At 44.1% G+C, this 19,150-nt stretch overlaps 1 protein-coding gene across 1 annotated transcript in view; it reads right to left on the reverse strand.

Annotated features, from left to right (window-relative positions):
• Window positions 1-19,150, reverse strand: part of KIF3A (kinesin family member 3A) — a 1,370,456-nt gene that overhangs the window by 842,918 nt on the left and 508,388 nt on the right. Inside the window, exons 6-7 of the mRNA XM_069623529.1 lie at window positions 15,377-15,516; window positions 12,048-12,245 (exon numbers count right to left, since the gene is read on the reverse strand). Coding sequence (XP_069479630.1) covers window positions 12,048-12,245; window positions 15,377-15,516 — 338 coding nt within the window. The remainder of the gene's footprint in view (window positions 1-12,047; window positions 12,246-15,376; window positions 15,517-19,150) is intronic.

A 19,150-nucleotide genomic window follows, 5' to 3' on the forward strand; every position in this document is an offset into this window, starting at 1 on the left:
TACTTATTCCCAGGTGCACTCATCCCAGCCCAGGATTGATTATATCTGGGCCTCCACAGGATTAGTGGAGAAGGTGAATGACGTAGAGTTGGGATCTATTTCTTTATCAGAACAATTACCTGCTTTCAATGACCATTACAATGGGGAATACCAGCGGGATTGGGGGTGGGAGGGAGCCAGGTTATGGAAATGGAAGTTTCCTGCAGAACTTCTACATGATCAGGTCCAAGTTAAATTAATCTGCGATAAAATAGAGCAATATGTCGGGGATAATGAGGCTGAGGCTACGTCCCCAGAAATGGTCTGCGTTAGGCAGAACCCTATGCAGTGCCCTTAGGGACCACTGCACAGAGTTAAGACTACAAGTGGTAATACAAGTTCACCTTTGGTACAAGCCTGTACTACACAGAGGGAGTGGTAGCAGTGACTGAGCAGCCAGACTTATCTCAAGAGCAAATAAGCAGTAGCAGAGATTACACAAAGGACTACAATTACTGTGACACAAGCAAACACCGACTCAAAGTTTCTGGTTAAAAAATATAAGTACATTTATTTTTAAACCATCTGTTCACAAAACACTTCACTTCTAGAAAAATAAAACCAAACTTCAAATACACTACACACAACCAATTCCCCTTGTGCAGAACAACTCAAGGTAAGCACCTTAGGATTTGACAGACCAGTGTTATGAAACAAGGACGTTACCGGGAATACATATGCGATCACTTTTTGACAGTAATTACAGTTCGGTCTTGCTAAAGATACGCGTACCCGCTGGAAGAAATGTTACCGGAGTTAAAACACAATTAGCACCTGAGTTAACACAAGACAGTTGGGGATAAATATCATAGGCAATACTTTTGTCAAGGCAGCCAGAATCAGGGAACACTTTCTAACAAGAAGATAAAAGTCAATTGGCCTGCTCCAGTGTCAAGTGGAACAGGGTTCCTGTTGTCGAGGATCACACAGTCAGACAGTTCACGATTCAAGGTTGCCAGGAGTACTTGGATATTGTCAGAAGAGGAGGCAAAAGTTATAAGAGGGGAGGAAGAAAAGGGGCAAGCCTTTAGTGAGGAGCAAAAGGGGTCCACCCAAGTTCCTCCAAGTCGGACACAGTACCTTATTCTTTGAAGAAGCTGGCGCCACGGCAGTTGTTCCTGGTAGTTTCCTGCAGACTCACGGTTCCTGGAGCTTCCGTCGTGGAGACAAGAAGGAGGACGTCTGGAGGGATCTGCACTACCCAGGGATGAGGCCAGCAGCAGCGACTGTGAATAAAAAGGTGCGCTCCTTTAAAACAGGAGAGGCTCTTCAGATGGCTATCCGGACCACTACAGCAGTGTGCAGCGATTTCGACCACGAAGAGGATCCTCTGGCTGTGGGAGATGAGCTTGTTGACCCCATCAGGCTCAAGGGAAGAAGACTCCGGACTGGATCTTCTCTGGTCATTGAAGGGTAGATCGCTAAGGACTGCAGCAGGGCTTCACCGGGACTCGGGGTTGCAGCAGCCATCTTGTTCTCGGTTTCTCTTGGGTTCCTTGCAGTTCCAGTGGCGACGGACTTCCAGCCCAAGAGTCCTGCCTTTTATGCGAAAATCCCCCATTCACACAGCCTGGCTGTCAATCACTCAGCAGGGGGGTTGTCCGGCCCGGACAACCACCTCAGCCAATCATCACAAAAGTGCGACTTGGGTCTCCATGGAGACCCTGTGCAGGGGGTGACTACACTCCCTCACATTCAGCCCACCTAGACATCCAGGCGCCAAGAGGAGGGCTTCTCTGTAGAAGCCCACCAAAAGACGGTGAACAAATAAGGCAAACCTGGTTTGCTGCGCAAAGTAAAACACAAGAAGGACTTTAACAAAAAGAAATGGCGACTAAACTCGACTGTAGCCAAAATAAAATGTATTTGGGCCAGCGGGTTGAAGTTTTAGGCTACCACAATAGCCTGGAACAGTACTACGTTTAAATAGTATAACCACGGTAGAAAAGTTAGGGTAGATACCACTGCCACCAGCCAAGTCTAAATGTGAAAAGAGCAAAACAAATCTCAGAGAGGCACAGACAAAAAGGGATAAGAATTAACACTTTCCAATACTCCATGTAAGATGCGGTGTATTGGGTCTGTAGTTTTAAATGACTACATAAAGTTAATGGCAACTATACATGTTTCTGGGGAACAGTAGTCAGCCCCAGAAAAATGGAGTCAGTGGGAAGTCGAAAAGACAACCCAGTGTTACTGCACTGAAGGTGCTGTGCAACACACACACACAAAGTGGGGCTCAGGGAGTGGTGTGCTCCAGAGCCCAAGATCACACAAACAGTAGAAATACACATGGCAAAACACATGTAAGAGTAGGAAAAAGGCTCACTCTTACAAGGTGGAAAAAATAAACACCAGAAATCCAGCAAAGCTGCTGAGGGACTCACTAGGTGAGGGAAATTAGCCATAAATGAGAATTCTCCCTAACAGTTTGTGATGCATTTAAGGTGGTATTGAGGGGACACCTCATAGCAATCAAGGCAGGGAGGGATAAACAGCAGAAACAGTGGGAATAAGAGTTAGAGGGGAAGTTAAAAGACATACAAGGGGAAATGTCTAAAAAAAAATAAATACAAAAAACTAAGGTGGGCAATGAGACACTTTCAGGGTCAATTAGAGACGCTTCAAACGAAGTGAGCCGAGAAAGTGCTGTTATACATGAAACTGTGGTATTATGTGAAGGCCAATAAGGCAGATAAGGTTTTAGCTAGGCAACTGAAGGATAAGAGGCGTACCCAGGCGATTATGAAGCTCCGGAATAGTCAAGGAGAGGACAAGATGATGAATGAGGACATGGGGGAAATCTTTAGGGAATACTCCCAAACTCTATATACATCAGACAGCCCAAAGGGGAATAAAACAGGAGGAATATCTTGCTGGGCTCACGCAAATTATGGAGGAGGAAAGAGCTGTTAGAGGAGGACATTTGGGAGGAGGAGGTAAGGAATGCTATCAGAGCGCTGCAAAAAGCAAAGCCACAGGCCCGGATGGGTACCCGGAGAGCTTTTATAAACAATACCAGGATATCTTGGCCCCAAGGCTTACGATGAATGATGCCAAAATGGTAGTGTTTCTTAAACAGGGTAAGATTCCCACATCCTCAGGCTCATATCGTCCAATAGCACTGATAAACTTAGATGCTAAATTATATACGAAGATCCTGGCATACAGGTTAACACACTTATTACTGAAATTAATTGGACAGGGTCAATCGGGATTTATACCATCTAGACAAATTTATGACAACACCTGCAGAGTATGGCATTTATTTGAGAAGACGGCCATAACCGAGAACCCTGCAATGCTAGTGTCTTTGGACGCAAAAAAGGCTTTTGATAGGGTCAAGTATTTTGAAACATAGGGTTTGGCACGGGGTTTATCCAAATTATTCATGCCAATAACAAATCACCAACAATTCGTATTTCTGTCAATGGGGTTTTATCAAAGAGTGCGACACTGGGGCAGGGCACCAAACAAGGCTGCCTGATATCCCTGCTGCTTTACGCTATTTAATTGGAGCCCCTCTTGGATAGGATTAGTAAGACAAACCAGATAAAAGGGATAGAAATGGCAGGAGAGGCAATCAAGGCAATAGCGTTTGCAAATTACATGTTAGTGGCACTGTTAGACCAGGAACAATCTCTGCCGGCACTGATGAGGTAATTGGAAGTATATGGGGCAGTGACAGGGTTAAAGATCAATAGGCAGAAATCAGAAATGTTTAATCTATCTGTAGACCACAACGGGCTGGATAGGCTGGGATCCCAAACGCATCTAAAAATCATGAACAAAGGAATTACATATTTAGGGGTAACCCTCACAAGAATGATAGAGCAAATGTATGGGGCAAATTACCCGCCATTTTATATTATTTCCATGCACTGCCTATTAGGATCCCAAAGACCTTTTTCAGATCCCTCACTAGAGACATATCTGGAAGAATAAACTCCCCCCACCCCCAAGGGTGGCGATGACCAAACTAAAGGCCACAAGGAATCAAGGGGGCTTAGCATTTCCACATTTCCATAGATACTTCGAGGTGTAGTCAAGGAGAGGACAAGATGATGAATGAGGACATGGGGAGAATGGTTAGCGGACAGTGAAAGTATGGGCCCGTCAGGGCAGTAGCGGGATCATCCCTATCAGGGCTCATGTGGCTGAACAAGAAACAGACACCCGAACATCAGGATTAGCAAAATAGTTGGGTGTGGGAGTGGCGGTATGGGACTCGGCAGTCAAGCGGGGGGCTTGAATGGATAGCTCCTCTCCATTTCACCCTTGGTTCGGGAATCTGGACTTCCCACCGGGGATGGAAACAGGGGCATTTAAAATGTGCATTAGGGTGGGATGCCAGAAGATACGGGATATGCATCAGAGTCAGACCTTAAGGACTTTTGAGAAGTGCACTCGGGATATAGGGCTAACAGAGAGAGATTGGTTTAAATATAACCAATTGAAACACTGGCTAACCGACCCAATAGTTAACGTGGCAGCTACAAGACAGCTGACCCCATTTGAGGGGTATATTGTGACCCATGCAGGCTCAAGGAACCTGGTATCAAACCTCCATAGATATCTAAAAGAGCACAAGGAGTTAGTGCTATGGAACAATATGAAAAAATGGGAAAGGACCCTTGGGGAGTCCATTCCAGGAATACAGTGCAAGTATCTGTGGTCAGCTATCCCCAATCTAATTCGTTCTATTAAGGTGAGGCAAATGTGGCTTAGATTGCTCATATAATGTCATTATACACCAGAAAGGCTCCATGCAATGTTTCCATCGGTGTCAGATCAATGTTGGACGGGATGTAATATGGCGGGGGATTGGGCACCCATTTGGTGGAACTGTCCAGGGCTCCAACCATTCTGGATAGGGGTGAAAACGCAGATGCAAATGATGTTCCAGGGGACGGAGCTACTGGGGAAAAGGGTTTGGCTGTGTGGGATGTGGGACCCAGGGTCAAAAATGCATACAAAGAACTCAGAAACAGGGATTTATGGCCCTGCCAATAGCACAGCATTGGAAACAGCAAATGACTCCCACGATCCAGGACTGGCTAAAAAAAAAGTCTGGAGTTCTGTTTCACTGGAATGGGTAACATAAAATCCAGGGGAATCAGGATATCTTTAAGCAAGAATGGGGACATGTACTGCCATACTTGCAAAGTGATTATATTCTCCAATGGTGCCCACACAAAATCAGAATACTGAACATATTGTGAACCTACAGAACTCATGATAACGAGCAGAAAAAGGCTCACTTCTGGCAAGGGTGTGAGAGGGGGAGGTTATATTATTTCATTTAAGCTCTGTAAAATGCACACTATTAAAATGAATAAAAATACAGAGGGAGATGCTGTGTGGGAAATATTCATGCTAAGATGAAAGGAGCAGGAAGCATTACAAGCTATTAAAGACCTCCCGAAAGCACCAATGTCAGATGGGCTGACACCCACATTTTTAAGGAATATGTAACCACGCTGGCCTCCTCAATCACTAACAGCCTGGGAAGAAGCGATGGAACTAGGAAGACTACCCTCTACAGGGCTTGTCCAATAGCATTGGCAAGTTGTTTGTTTGAAGCGCGAGTACCATTTGCATGATACTCAACCCTGCTGGCAAGTATGGCGATGTTAGAAACTTTTTTTTCATTTACTGCAAACACACGCTGTTTGCAGTAAATGGCAGATACAGGTTTCACTGGGCATGCTTGACAGCATTGCAGCAATTATTATTATTCCGTTTCTGGTAAAGAGCAACATGCCCAGAGGCCTCAGTGTGGACGAAAAACAGAAAACAAACTAACAAACAGAGCAGGATAAAAAGAGTTTGGGAAAAAAGATTGCAGGGAGGGGTGACCGTTTAGTCTTTGGAATTGAAGATGTGTGCTTTTACAGCATTTTAAAAATTAGGACATATTTTGCTTCTACATTGTTTTTTTAATTCTTGTTCATTTATAACGCGCTTATACCAAACAGTGGTATCCAAGCGTGGGATCGGGATTCAAACCACTGTTGCGCTGCATTGTTTTGCTTCCAAGACAAACACGTTGCCCCCCGAGCTATCCTTCCTCGAGGGAGCACACACGTTGAAGCTTATGCCTCCAAAGATTTTTTCATTTGTGTCTTGGGATGGCAAGCATGTTGGTACCGCTTGAATGTAAATTTCTGAGTTCAGGTGCCTTTTGTATACGCTTTTTGTGGTAAATCGGGAGCCTTGCCTTAAAACAAATTTGAAAGGAATGACTACATAGGCCAAAGATGAATTGAGAAGGCTGCAGAATGTCAGGAGACAAGGACCAGACAGGAGTTCCAAGACAGAGAGGCAATGGACTCAGAAGAGGAAGGAAACACAGAGGGAGCAAGGCCACTAAGAGCAGGGACAACTAGAGAGAAGGAATGAACTAAAGAGCCAGGAGCTATGGTGTGACAGATGCAGGCAAGGAACAGCAAGGCAAGCAGGGAAACTGCATTGTGGCAAAATCAGTTTGCAACACACACTGATTTACCAGTTGCTACATGTTTTGAAGACAAATTGAGTACTCCGGCTGACGTCTGCTTCCTGAATGTGAATGATGTCACAGACGCAGGGCTGTGTTTTTCTTCTGCCATCTTGCAATGAGCCTGCTGAACCCCTTCTGTCTCCATAAAGACCATGATGTGGGGCTGCAGCAGCGATTCCTAACATCATGCCCCTGTCGAAGGCTTATTTCCCCAGGTTTCCATGGGTACTTCAGATTAAACTTGTGGCACAGATCGGTTGCATGTACCTAAGAAGCAGATTCACAGAATTGATAACTCATGGATATCCTTTCCAGCCAGACAGGTATTGTGCAACCCCTCAATGATATCCAGATATCTATAGTCACAAATATTCAATGGCTGCTCCACATAACACTGCGGGTGGCAGTTTCCTGGGAGTACAGAAGCAGACCTCTTTGAGGTAAGGTTTCAATAATGAGTCATGGAACACCAGATGGATCCTTTTCCAACTGAGTGGGAGTTGTAATTTGGAAGCAACTGGGTTGATCTTTCTGAGGATACAGAAGGGACCAGAATATTTAGGGCTGTGTGGGCAAGTGCCAGGCTGAGAGCCACACCTGATCCCCCCCCCCGTTTGTAAGTCTGGGAATACAGAGCATTTGGAGTCAGCTTAGCATTTTCTGTCGTCTAAAGCCTTTTGTAGATTCTCTGAGGCCAAACATTGGGTGTGTTGTATTTGTTGTATTCTTTTTCCACTGCTGATACTAGAGTACAAAATTTACTTTTTCCTGGTATCCTTTGTGGATGAAAGCCATAAGAGCAACAAACAAAAAGGTGACATCCCAATTGATGTGTGATAATTATTGTTCTAAGAAAACTGTGAGGTGGGCAAAGGAGTATAGCAATTACCGTAGGTGGCTTTGGAGAAACAACGTAGGTACTGTTCTAGGGTTTGATTGGTTCTCTCCAAGTCTGTTGGTTTCGGGATGATAACCGGAAGAGAGAACGTGTGATGCCTAGAACTTTGCACACTGATGTTTAGAATTTTGAAGTGTACTGCGGTCACAATCAGATGTTTTGTATTGGGGTATTCCATGCAAACGAAAAATCACTTTTATAAATATATTGCTAATTTCTTCTGCAGTTGAAGAGTGCCATTCTAGTGCAGGCATCCACGTTAACCATAATTAACGTGTGGCCATTGGATGGTAGGAGATCCACAATGTAATCTGTTGTAATCCTCTGCTATGGTGATGAAGTCCATTCCAACGGTGTCAATTTCCCTACCGGATGCACGTGGAGGATATTTGACAGAGCACATGTTTAACATGTCAAAACATAAGTAGAAACATCCTGATTTAGCTGTGGCCACTGCAAATGGCGTTTGATAAGCTCTTTGGTGGTACAATGCCAGTAACGACCGGCAATCTTGGGAGTCATGACATAATTCCATTCCTTCAATGTGTAACTCTTTAATGGGGAAAATAAAGCTGTGCTTACTTGTATAGGAGATTGGACTGGTCATCCAGGTACCATTTCCTAAGGTATACCGATGGCGTGGGAGTCTTGACTAGAGAGTTTTTAACCTGCTGTAAGAGGTTTTCCACAACCAGCACAGTAGGGGCTTGTGGAAACATCTTTTGCCTCTGTGAGAGAGGATCTTCCAAAGTTCCATTACATTGAGATAGTAGGCTGGCCACCAAGTTTTGTGAGCCTGGAATGTGAGCGAGTTCAATGTTATAAAGGGAAAGAAAATGTGCTCATCGAGCCAGTCTACTGTTGCGACATTTGAAGTTCTGTAAGAGTCGTAGATTACGATGATCAGTGCGAATTAAGGTGGTTTGTTGGCTACTCAAAAAGAAGGTGTATCCACTCCTGATATGCCCCTTTAATGGCCAACAGCTCTTTCTCTATCCTGGAATAGTTATTTTCCACTGTGGAGAGAGTTTTAGAGTAAAAGGCCACAGGATGTTCTTGTTGGTCAGGTGGTTCTTGTTTTAGGACTGTACCAATGGCATAGTTGGAGGCGTCTGCTTCTAGTATGAACGCCTCATCAGGTTTGGGTTGACACAGGATAGGTGCTCTAGTAAACACCTTTCTTCAACAATGCAGTTATAGGTATCACCATATCAGAAAAATCGGGTATGAAATTTCTATAGAAGTTCACCGAACCTAAATCTTTATATGTGTTTAGTGGTGAGAATGGCTTTCACGTTTCACGGATCCATGGAAATGCCTTGACTAGGGAGAATGTACCCTAAATAGGCTACTAATGCCGGATCAAAAACGCATTTCTCAAGTTGGATTCTGAGTTAGTGGGCATGTAGATGTTGGAGTACTTTGAGGACATGCTCGTAATGTTCTGGAAGGTTTTGTGGCTGAATGCATTTGAAGATCTGATAACATGTGAGCATGAATCTTTGGAAAACGGTGGGAGCATTAGCTAACCCAAAAAGCATTACAGGATACTTAAATGTCCAAAGGGAGCGCAAAATGCTGTTTTCCATTCATCCCTCTCTTTGAGCCTAATGGGGTGTGTGAGGAGCCTGAGGGCGTCCTCACTTCTTTTCCCCCTGGAACCTCCTCTCAGGTAGCCAGGAAAAGACCATCACTTTTAGATCCCGACCATGGGGGTGGATATGCGAGGGAGGATCACCTAAGAGGAACGAACCTGGGGAGTGGGGAGAGGACGTCCTTAGGTGAGACATTGTATCCCCTTTTCACAATGAACCCTCTGTCCCGCAAGCCTCTGTAGGCTACTTTCAGCCCCTTCTCTTTTCTTCCCTCCAAACTGTCCCCCAGAAGCACCACCCTATTACTGGGACGAGGAAGAGACCAGCTAGGAGGACATATCCTCATCTGACTGAAACAAACACATATCAGCAACAACACAGAGTAATACATATAAGCCCAAACATCCCTCTAGTACTGAGACGAAGAAGAGGGCTCTGGAGCTATACAGGGGGAACAACCAGGGATAGCCACCTAATGAGAGCCGCCATAGCCAGGCAATTAAACTTAAGGACCCACATCTGGGCTCATTTAACACTCCTAGTGAATATAAGGCTTGCACCAAGGCAAGCAAGAGAAGCGGGCTGGAGAGAAGTAAACTGGAGACCCAGGTGGGGGGGAGAAGGGAGTTGGGGGGGTGGGGGGAGAGAGAGAAAGAGAAAAAGAGAGAAAAAGAGAGAGAGAAAAAGAGAGAGAGAAAGAGAGAAAAAGAGAGAGAACGAGAGAAAGAGAGAAAGAGAGAAAGTGATGAAGAGAGAGAGAGAATGGGGCTCTGAAGGTCCTGCTACCCTCCTGAACGGGTCTGCGCAGCAGGAGCTGTGGAGCTCCCATTGACCCAAGCCGCCGTGGGAAACCAGTAGAGTGAGCAGTGCTCTGTCGATGCTGCGAGGGAGAGGCAGAGTTTGGGGAAGCCGGAAAGTTGAAGGAGCGTTGAGAAGCCCGAGGCGAAGGACTACTAGCAGAAGGAAGTTGCTGCGTGACCGGTGAGTTAAGAGAAACACTCACACTGGGGCGTTTTGATAACCTGTAACAAAGACCTTTTTAATGCCGAACAAACTGAAAGTGATTTCAAGTACTTTTGAATGGCGAGATAAGCACTGTTGGAATACTGACCGAAAAGTTATTGTAAGCACTATTTGAATGCCGTACAGTTCGAAAAGCAAATGGAGCACTCGTGAAAGGAGTGAAAGAACAGTGGTGCATGTAGCAGATACCATGGAATGCATTGTACAAAAAGACAAGTATTGGCAAAGTAAACAATACCAAGGAGGATATGGAATGACAAACCAAGCATTGGCCCAAAGCAAAAAGGGGTCCCAAGAATTGCAGGTCAAGAGAAAACCGGTGTTGGCAAGAGCCAGAGGGATACGAAAAGTTAAATAATGTGCATGGTGGCCAACCAAGCCACGGTCCAGTATCAGTACAGTGTGACACAGTGGAATCAACGGAACATCATTGCCAAAGGGAAGCAGTGGCCAATTGTTGATGGAAGCCGTCAAGAAGAGGTATTGGTTGCGTTACCTGTAATAGGTGAACCGTATGGGCCAACAACTGCTTCTAGACCGAGTGGCCTGCATGGAAAAGCCAATGAAAGTATATATAAAGGAGCTTGTGTTTTGCAACAACCTTGTGTGTGAATTTAAACTCTAGAAACAAAACCGACAAAGTGAACTAGTGAAACGTATCGATTTCAAACTGTTATTTTGGAAAGCTGGAAGATTTGTACTCTTGGGTAAGGGAATCCTGATCTTTTGTGAAGGGTCTTGAAATTAGGGAAGGGGAAGCTGATCATAAGCCAAGAGCTGGAAGAAGCTCTGAACTTTCTTTTGTAACTTTTGAACACAATTCATTTTGATGCTGACATCCCTACACATTGTATACAGTTAGTTGTGGGGGCACGCATAGGTTTTGGACACAGACAGACATTTGATTTGGACTTCCTGAGACAAACTATCCTTAGTTTTATTTAGGTAGGGAAATCCCACCTTAGCATAGGGAAAGTTAGGCCTTACTCTATCCTGATTATTAAGTAAATAAAGCTTCTGAGAACCAATTTTATATCTGTTGTCTGTGTCTGCTTCATGATGCCTTCCCAGGTGATACGCTCCCCTCAAGTCAGGTGACTGGAATTATGTCATGACTCTGACTTTAGCAGAGCGTACCGCCTCCTGAATATTGGGTATTATAGGGAGGGGGGGCATTTGTCTTTAATGATGTTGCCAGTCTGTCCAAACCTTTTTCTGTAGTCAAGCCATGGGGCCTCATTACAGGTTTGCCGGTCCGAAATTAGGGTGCTGGTACGTCAGTTTACCGGCACATTTCCAGACAGGCAAACTACAAGTTTGGTGGTGAGGAGGGAGATTTACTGCTGGTCATTCCAGCACCACACCAGAAAAACATGCTGGTATTAACGGCACCAGTTTTATCGGTGCCAGTGTTACCAGCAATTCCCCCATGGAGTCCTACTGAAAATAATCTTGATGAGAAGAGTCTTGATTTCTGAAAAATGTTGCTAAGAAATGTAGCTCACTTAAGGACTACTTTGGCACAATGTGTAGTTGAGAATCCGAAGCTGGACTCCAGGGGCAGAGGAAAGCCACTCCACCTTAATGGCTAAAGGTCAAATGAACCAAAATAAGGCTGTACATAATGATGCAGTTTGTTTTCCTTACTGCTATTCTGCACTATACAGAAAGGTCATAGCCTGATCATAGGGAATATTGAAAACATGTGAATCTATGAAAGAACCAGTGCTGGAAGAAGTAGTAAATTGAAGTGTAAGAAGATTTGCCAATAAGATTTTACCAATTTGTTTTTACTTACTGGTGCTCCAAAATACATCACATGCCAAGCTGCTTCAAAGGGGCTCATTATCTACTTGTGCTAGAAAATGAGAACATCCACTTCCCCAGACAAAATCTTTACCAAGCTTGCAGCAACTACCTGTATGCAACAGGTCAACACCAACTGAACAAACACATGCTAGTAAGCACAACAACCATGTAGAAATCTTACCATCATAGTCTTGGAATTGCCACCTAAGGAATCCTGCAGCAGTCGAGTCAGTTTAGAGTTACGATATGGTACATGGGTACTTTTTCCATCCACTAAAGCAGAAATAACATTACCAAGTGTCGAAAGTGAAAGGTTAATTTTGGTAGCTTCTTTGAGACGTTGCCCAGTTGCACCAGTCTTCCCTTGCCTTTCTGAACCCTAAAATGAAAAAAAAACAATGAACAAATGTACAGTAAAGAAAGGCAAGTCATCTAATAGATGCAACAAACACTCCCATGCTCAGAAAGCAAATCTACAAAAGAGACATACAAGTTAAAAGTTACAAAAATAGGGGTGTGGCTTAGCCAGAGAGACATGTATATGGTCTCTGTTTTTCAGCTCCTGTACATGGGGAAGGCTACAGTGGCCTTTTATCTTCACCTCTTCGGTTGCAGTGTCAGCAGTGGTGCCGGTGAGTGGGTGACTGCCTGGGGCTTGAAGGTGCCCCCATTAATGAGTTGTCCTCCACCGCTGCAGACTTTGGTATGGTAACATCTAAGATGGCGCCGCCCAGGACATGCTGTGGATGAGCGGGCTACGATTTGCCCGAGAGTATTGGTGTTGCAAAGAGTGGCGGACCACTGGAGTCACATGTCCGATGCAGTGCGAATGGCGGACAGTGTGACGTAGCACCTGGGTGCTGGCCTGAGCATCGTATGACCAACAGCATTGTGGAGGAAGGGCAACCACACGGCCGAGCCCCGGGAGCACCAGGCTCAGCTGCAAACAACGCAGACATCTAACTTACTTGCGGGGAGCATCTACTGTTCGGCTTGGGTGACAGCCCCATTAATTTCCACCAGTGATGCAGTGCAGTAATTGACTGAAGAGGCTTGAGCAAAGTTTGTGGCAAATCCTCCTGACAGAGACAATTGTTCTTGTTTAAATGAAGAAGACAAAGGTGAACCTTGTTCTTGCTCCAGGAGGAGTTGGAACATACTAAATCTATAGGTACATTGTTGAGATAACTGAACTTTTTGTTATCAAGTTTAAATTTTCAAGAACTGTGTGGGAACATTGTGGCAAACCAGGATTTATGTATTTCTTTTGATCTGTGAAGCAGAACCTTGATGAGATCTGGGTAAGAGAAATTAATGCAGGTTATGAGAAGAGACATTGATCATATTGTGAATTCGATTGTATTATATATATATATATATATATATATATATATATATATATATTTGTTGAATTGATCTGCCTTGCATTTCCTTGTTGATTTATTGAATGCCCAGATGTGAGGGACAGATATCCTAGGATGTTTCCTTTAGTTTATTTTAGGCAGGGGAATCCTCGTCATGGTAGGGATAGTGAAGCGTTCATCCAACCTTTTGATTTATCAAAAAAAAATGGCTAATCTTGAAAATTCTTTATAAAGTTGTCTGCCTCAAATTTCTGACCCCTCGCACTACCTTGGCTTCCAGTTCCTCATAGGCATTTATTTCTTTTTAACTCCCATTCTTCTGCTTTTTGACAAATTATTTCATTTCCCCTCTTCCCAGGGTAGAGATATACCCACTTTATTATTCACTCTTTTGGGTATCTCGATTATTCGTTTTCTCTCATTGAAAGTATTCAGATTTGTTAATGTTGGTTTTAAGCTTTTCTTGCTTCCATTGAAAGAATTCTTGACTAATATTTCACTTTCATTCACCACCCTTCTAGGGAACGTTATTCTCGTACTCCCGTTATCACAGTTGAGATTTATCAAGTTTACTGTCACGTTTTCATCATTTGTAGCGAGACGAGTTTTCCGGTTCATATAATGATTGTCGGTTGGCTTCCCCTGGCTCCCATGTACCCTTTTACCTTCTTTATTATCAGGGAATGTCTCTGGGGTTCTCACGGGTCTTGCCTTGATTCCGTTCCTCTACGGCACTGCGAGTCATTCTTTGCCCTTCCTCTCAGATTCTCTGTATTTCAAAGGGGAGCCACACTGCTTGCGACGGCAGTATCGGCACTGTTAATAAGGCAGGCTGCCCACCACGACTCTCTCAGGGGGTTTCATGTGTTACTATCCCCGCAAAAATATCACCATACAAATAAATTGCCATATTTTTGCGGCAATATTGAGGCATGGAACCTGCGGGGGACAACCACTGCATTATTTTCAAATGAGCGGGGACACCCCCGCAACCTCCACTCCGAAAAACACCAAAAATGATCCCCCCAAAAAAATATCGCCTATGGCCGTTCCATACGACCATATATACGGCGATATTTATGGTGGGGATAATATGTAGTGATACCTCTCAGGGTTGCGTCACCACCAACTCTCAGGCCCCACTTGGCTCGGCTTCTCTCAGGCTCCCGGTTACCCTGGTCTCTCAGCGTTCTGTGTGCTGCTTCCCAGCTTCTTAGGTTTTCGCTGGCTCCATGTCCTTCTGTGTCTCTGTGCTTACTCCCAGGCTCACGTTCTCAGGGGGATCTCCCCTGCTTCGAAAAAAGGGGTTCCTCTCGTCACACTTATCGCTCTCTATCTGACGAGTGCTCGTCTTATAATCCACTCATCACAGTGAATTGGTTAATTTCATTTAAAGAAAGGTTTCTCTTTCTTCTGGATAATAACATCTGTTGGTTTCTTTCCTCAGCCCAGTCGTGGTCCTTAACATTATAGTTTTGACGGTCCCATACATGCCATTGTGTTTCTTGTTGCAAGGAGGTCCTCACAGGAACGGGGGTCCTTGTCCCATACGGTGCAGTCTCTCCAATTGAGGTCCCACTTGCCTCGACCCCTAGGGAGGGTGTTGGGGAGCAGGCTCACCTCACAGCAGGGGTCTTCCCCTCGGGGAGAAGAGACACATTCCCTCGATTTGTCACACTAATTAAACCAATGTTCAAATCACAAAGCAAGACACTGATTAGCAGTGTGATTACAGCTGATAAACACCCGTCACCCAAAAGGAGAAATAGAATGAAGTTATAATTAGTCATATATCGTTTAATTCCAATTTTAAGATATTTTCAACCTAGCCAAATACAGCCTAAAGCTGAATAAATACAGTAAGTTCAAAAACACTTATAAAAAATACAGTCAAACTAAACCTCTACAAAATGTACAGGAACATTTTCTTTATACTCTGTTCAGCATCAAACCTGGACCTAATATTTTAACAAGAAAACTCAGAGGCCACTTGGAGAATTTTTTCGGCCAGAAAAACTACATGCGAGTTCATCCAGTAGTGGTGGTGGGTAATTTGCTCAGAAGAAAAAAAGAAAATATATACATTGGGAAAATAAAATGAAAAATTTCAACTCCACCAATGTTGCAGACTGTAAGTATTACTTACAGCAAGATCGACGAGATGCAGCTTTCCCATTCGAACATGAATGTTCCCATCAACGCCCTTCTCACTGCATTCAACGGTAATTGTGAAAATCGCATGGGAGCGCGAGCTATGCTCATTCATATTAGTAGCACCAACCGAACCTGGGAAAAAACATATCAGATGTAATAGGCAAACACCAAAGAGCAAGCAAAAGCTTTTGTTAAAACCAGTTGCAATAAGGATGTAAAATAAACAACCTTGTACACCACCACATTCATTATTGGACATAACATCTTGCCATCCCCACCTCGACAAACCTTTGTCAACCTGGCTTAAAATTCCAAGTCACAGGGCTGGTCTAATCTGTCCTGTGATCGATTAACTCAGCCAAACCTATTGTGAAAATCTCTGATCTATAAAGCCAGTATCATAAATTGGTAGAGTGGAATACCCAGAGGTTGTATAAACTCATCACAATGATGGACAGTAATATTTCTGACAAAAAATATGGTTGACACTGAAAGAAGCAAAAAAACGTCGACTGCAAATGGCGCTCTTACAAGAAGACAAGATTATTTTCACTAGATAGGCTATACGAAATAAACTCATATTTTTTAATCAAAAAGTCAATCTATGAAATCGGACTACTTTCGCTTAGCCCCCACAAAAGTAATCATACCAAATATTTGATGATTTTTATAAATTTCACTCTCTCGCTGTATACTAAAAAATAAGGGCACGTCTTCACAAATTCTTGTACAATGGCACTTGTGGCGAGTCAGAAGGAGGACTCAGACTCAAATGGCACGATGTATAATATTTTATTAAAGTAAAACTATAAGGCCTATCTTACCCTATCGTTATGGGTGGTCCCTACCTATGTTACTAAGGTGCTCGTTTGTCAGTCGTGATTGTCCAAAAGAAATAAGTCTGCTGTCCAAAACCATCCTAACTGACCCTATCCACTTATGAACACGAACTTAGGGGAATTACTCCTTTTTCCTGAGTGTCTCTACCAGTCATTAATGTCCAATCCGCAAGTGGTCTCTCATGACTTTTTTGATCAGTCTTTGAAATTCCTCAATTATGTTATTGAGCTTTCCCTGTTCACTGGAGATCGATTTTGGGGTTTCTTTACTAGCTTTGTGTTCATGGGCCTAAACATATTCTTGGCAAGTAGTCTTAATTTGATATTCCTTCTCTCTTATACAATAACAGTTCCACTTATCTTGCTCAATTTGGCTTTGCATTTAGCTCAATGGCCTAGTTCCTCTGAACTCTGGTTCATCTCTTCCTTTCCTTCTATTATTATCTTTGTCTTTTACAAAATGACGAGCTATCTCCCCCTTTTCCCAGGGTATTTTTATGTATTGTTTCCTCTCACGCAGTTCAGTTTTTCAACAATCCTTTCTCTTGATTCACAATCTTTGTAGCTACTTAGTTTCAAAGTCAACTGTGTTTTGTTGCTTCTACTGTGACGAGTAAACTTGCATATAAGGATTCCCTTTGTTCATCCCAGGCTTCTCATTCTCCGAGTTATCTTCTTTCTTGCAGGGCAAAGTATTCGGAAGCAGTCTTCCTCAGAAGCTCGCTCTCTGTTCTTGAGACACTGGCACTCGAGCATCCGTCTCTTCTCCACTTTCTGTTTCATTACAGTGCTGCAGATTTTGGCTGCTCACCTGCGCACAGCTTGACTTTCTCTTGCCAGTGGTATCAGCAACATTATGCGGACCAGCTTTCCATCACGTACTTACCTCAGTGATCTTGCCACCACCTTTCCTTGGGCTTCTGCCTTGTTGGGTTCCCGTGCTGCAGGTCCACCACAAGTCTGGCATTCTGTTTTGCAGTTCCCAGCGAGTTTGAAACTTGCACGCTCCCTGGTTCCCGTCATCTCTAGGTGCTACGCAGGATGGTGCCTGCCCTTGCTTGCGTATCCGATTGTCTCCCTCTTCATTCTTCTCATTCTCCATCTTCTGGATTCACATTTTTTTATGTCCTCATCCCAGTGAATGCAGCTTAGTTAATTACAGGGAAATGATCCTTTGGCATCAGATAACAATATTAATATCCTATATAACTGGGGGATGTGCACTGTAAACGGCTGTTTTGTACTGATATCCCAGCAGGTTAGCCTTTTCTTCTGCACTCGGTAGCTCCACTAATATTTTTGTGTCCCAGTCAAATTTTGGGGTGAATTGATGGGGTTTAAAGTAGTGGATAATATCTGCAGTGACCACTTTCTTTGCTATTAGACTCAATATTGGATTAGCACACAAAGATGTTCCCTCTGAGCAGGTTTATTTGCATGAGGTGTTTTTGGACGCCCCCGGATGTAGGCTCAGGTGGAACCATGATAGGAAGGAGGAATTACTGAGAAAGGCTATCCAATCCAGTCCATGTGAACTGGCGAATTCTTTGTCTGGGACTAGGAAACAGAACTTTATCTCTATCATCTCTGCAATTTCCCTTTTAAAGAAGGTCCTGGCCATGAGAAAAAGGGCTATAGAAGGTGAGGCATGTGACACATGGATTAGAGCTTCTAAGGACAACAATGCAAAACTATTTTGGGAAATTGTGAATCATGGTCTGTTTTATAAATTTAATCAGAAAGTCCCGGTCTCCAATGTATCAGACAAGGCTTGGTAGGGACATTTTTCATCCCTATATAGTGTATGCCATGGAGAAGTGATTTGTAGCCCTGCTACCCTGGGCAGTATGGGGAATCTGGTGGAAGAGGGCTATGATGCAAGGATTGTATTTAAGGTGGATTAAATAACCTAAGCATTGTTGGCACTGTAACTTGGACCCGACAGTGTTCTGGACAATTTGTTTGCCATGGCTCTGGATCTGTGAGCCCCAGTTCTGACCCAGGGGTTCAATTCTATCTGTGCTGGGGGTTCGGTACCTCCATCCTGGTCTCGCGCCACCATCCAGAGAATATACAAAAAGGGGCCACCGGAAGCTCCTGCCTCATTATAGGCCTACATCGTTATTGGAATCTTTCTTTAAAATTTTCAGCCGTGTTATTTGTGCCAATGGGAGATGCATGGGTTCTTTTTCAGTGCAGTTAGGGATGCACCAGGGCTGTGTCCTGGCCCACCTTCTCTTCTTTTTGTATATCAATAGTCTGTATGATGCTGAAACCCAAGAACAGGCTTTATGTCTCCTGGTATACAGAAGAACAATTTACTTACCCGTGGTAACGTTCTTTCGACTGTATGTTCCTCCCACGTATTCCTCATCTTATGATATCTTCGTTTCCAGCTTTAGCTGCTTCGGAAAATGTTTTCTCTCAGCAGAGGGCGCTATGGTTCAAGACGGTCACCTATGTACCTCGAGGGCTTCCATCTCGGTTGACGTCCTTGTCGAGTACATATACCACGCGCAGCGCCCGTTGGCTTCAGTTCTGTTTTTTACCCACCCATATGCAGAATTACCGGGCTTGATAAGTGCCTTTAAGATTCCAAGCTGGCCGCCGGAGTGTGAAGTAGCACTGCCCTGCGCTCCGGGTCAGGCCACTTCAAAAGGAGACAATAAAGCAGGCTAATTGAGCAGTAAAACATAAGAAGTTCCCCCTCCTAACACAGCACAGTGTGCCGGAGAACAGCAGCGCAGCGATTGACCAAACCCCTGCAGGATATGGAGGAAAGAAAGGTGCACTGAAAGTGTGGTCGCCGGAAGCGGACGACTACCGGAGGTGTAGGGAGCAGACAAGGGCGCACTGCAAGACTGATGAAAGCTGTACTACAGAGATGATCAGCGGACCCCCAGGGGAGAAGGGGGACCTGCAACGCA

The sequence above is a fragment of the Ambystoma mexicanum genome, chromosome 11 (genome assembly GCF_040938575.1).
Source record: "Ambystoma mexicanum isolate Mex_15411 chromosome 11, UKY_AmexF1_1, whole genome shotgun sequence".
Lineage (NCBI taxonomy): Eukaryota > Metazoa > Chordata > Amphibia > Caudata > Ambystomatidae > Ambystoma > Ambystoma mexicanum.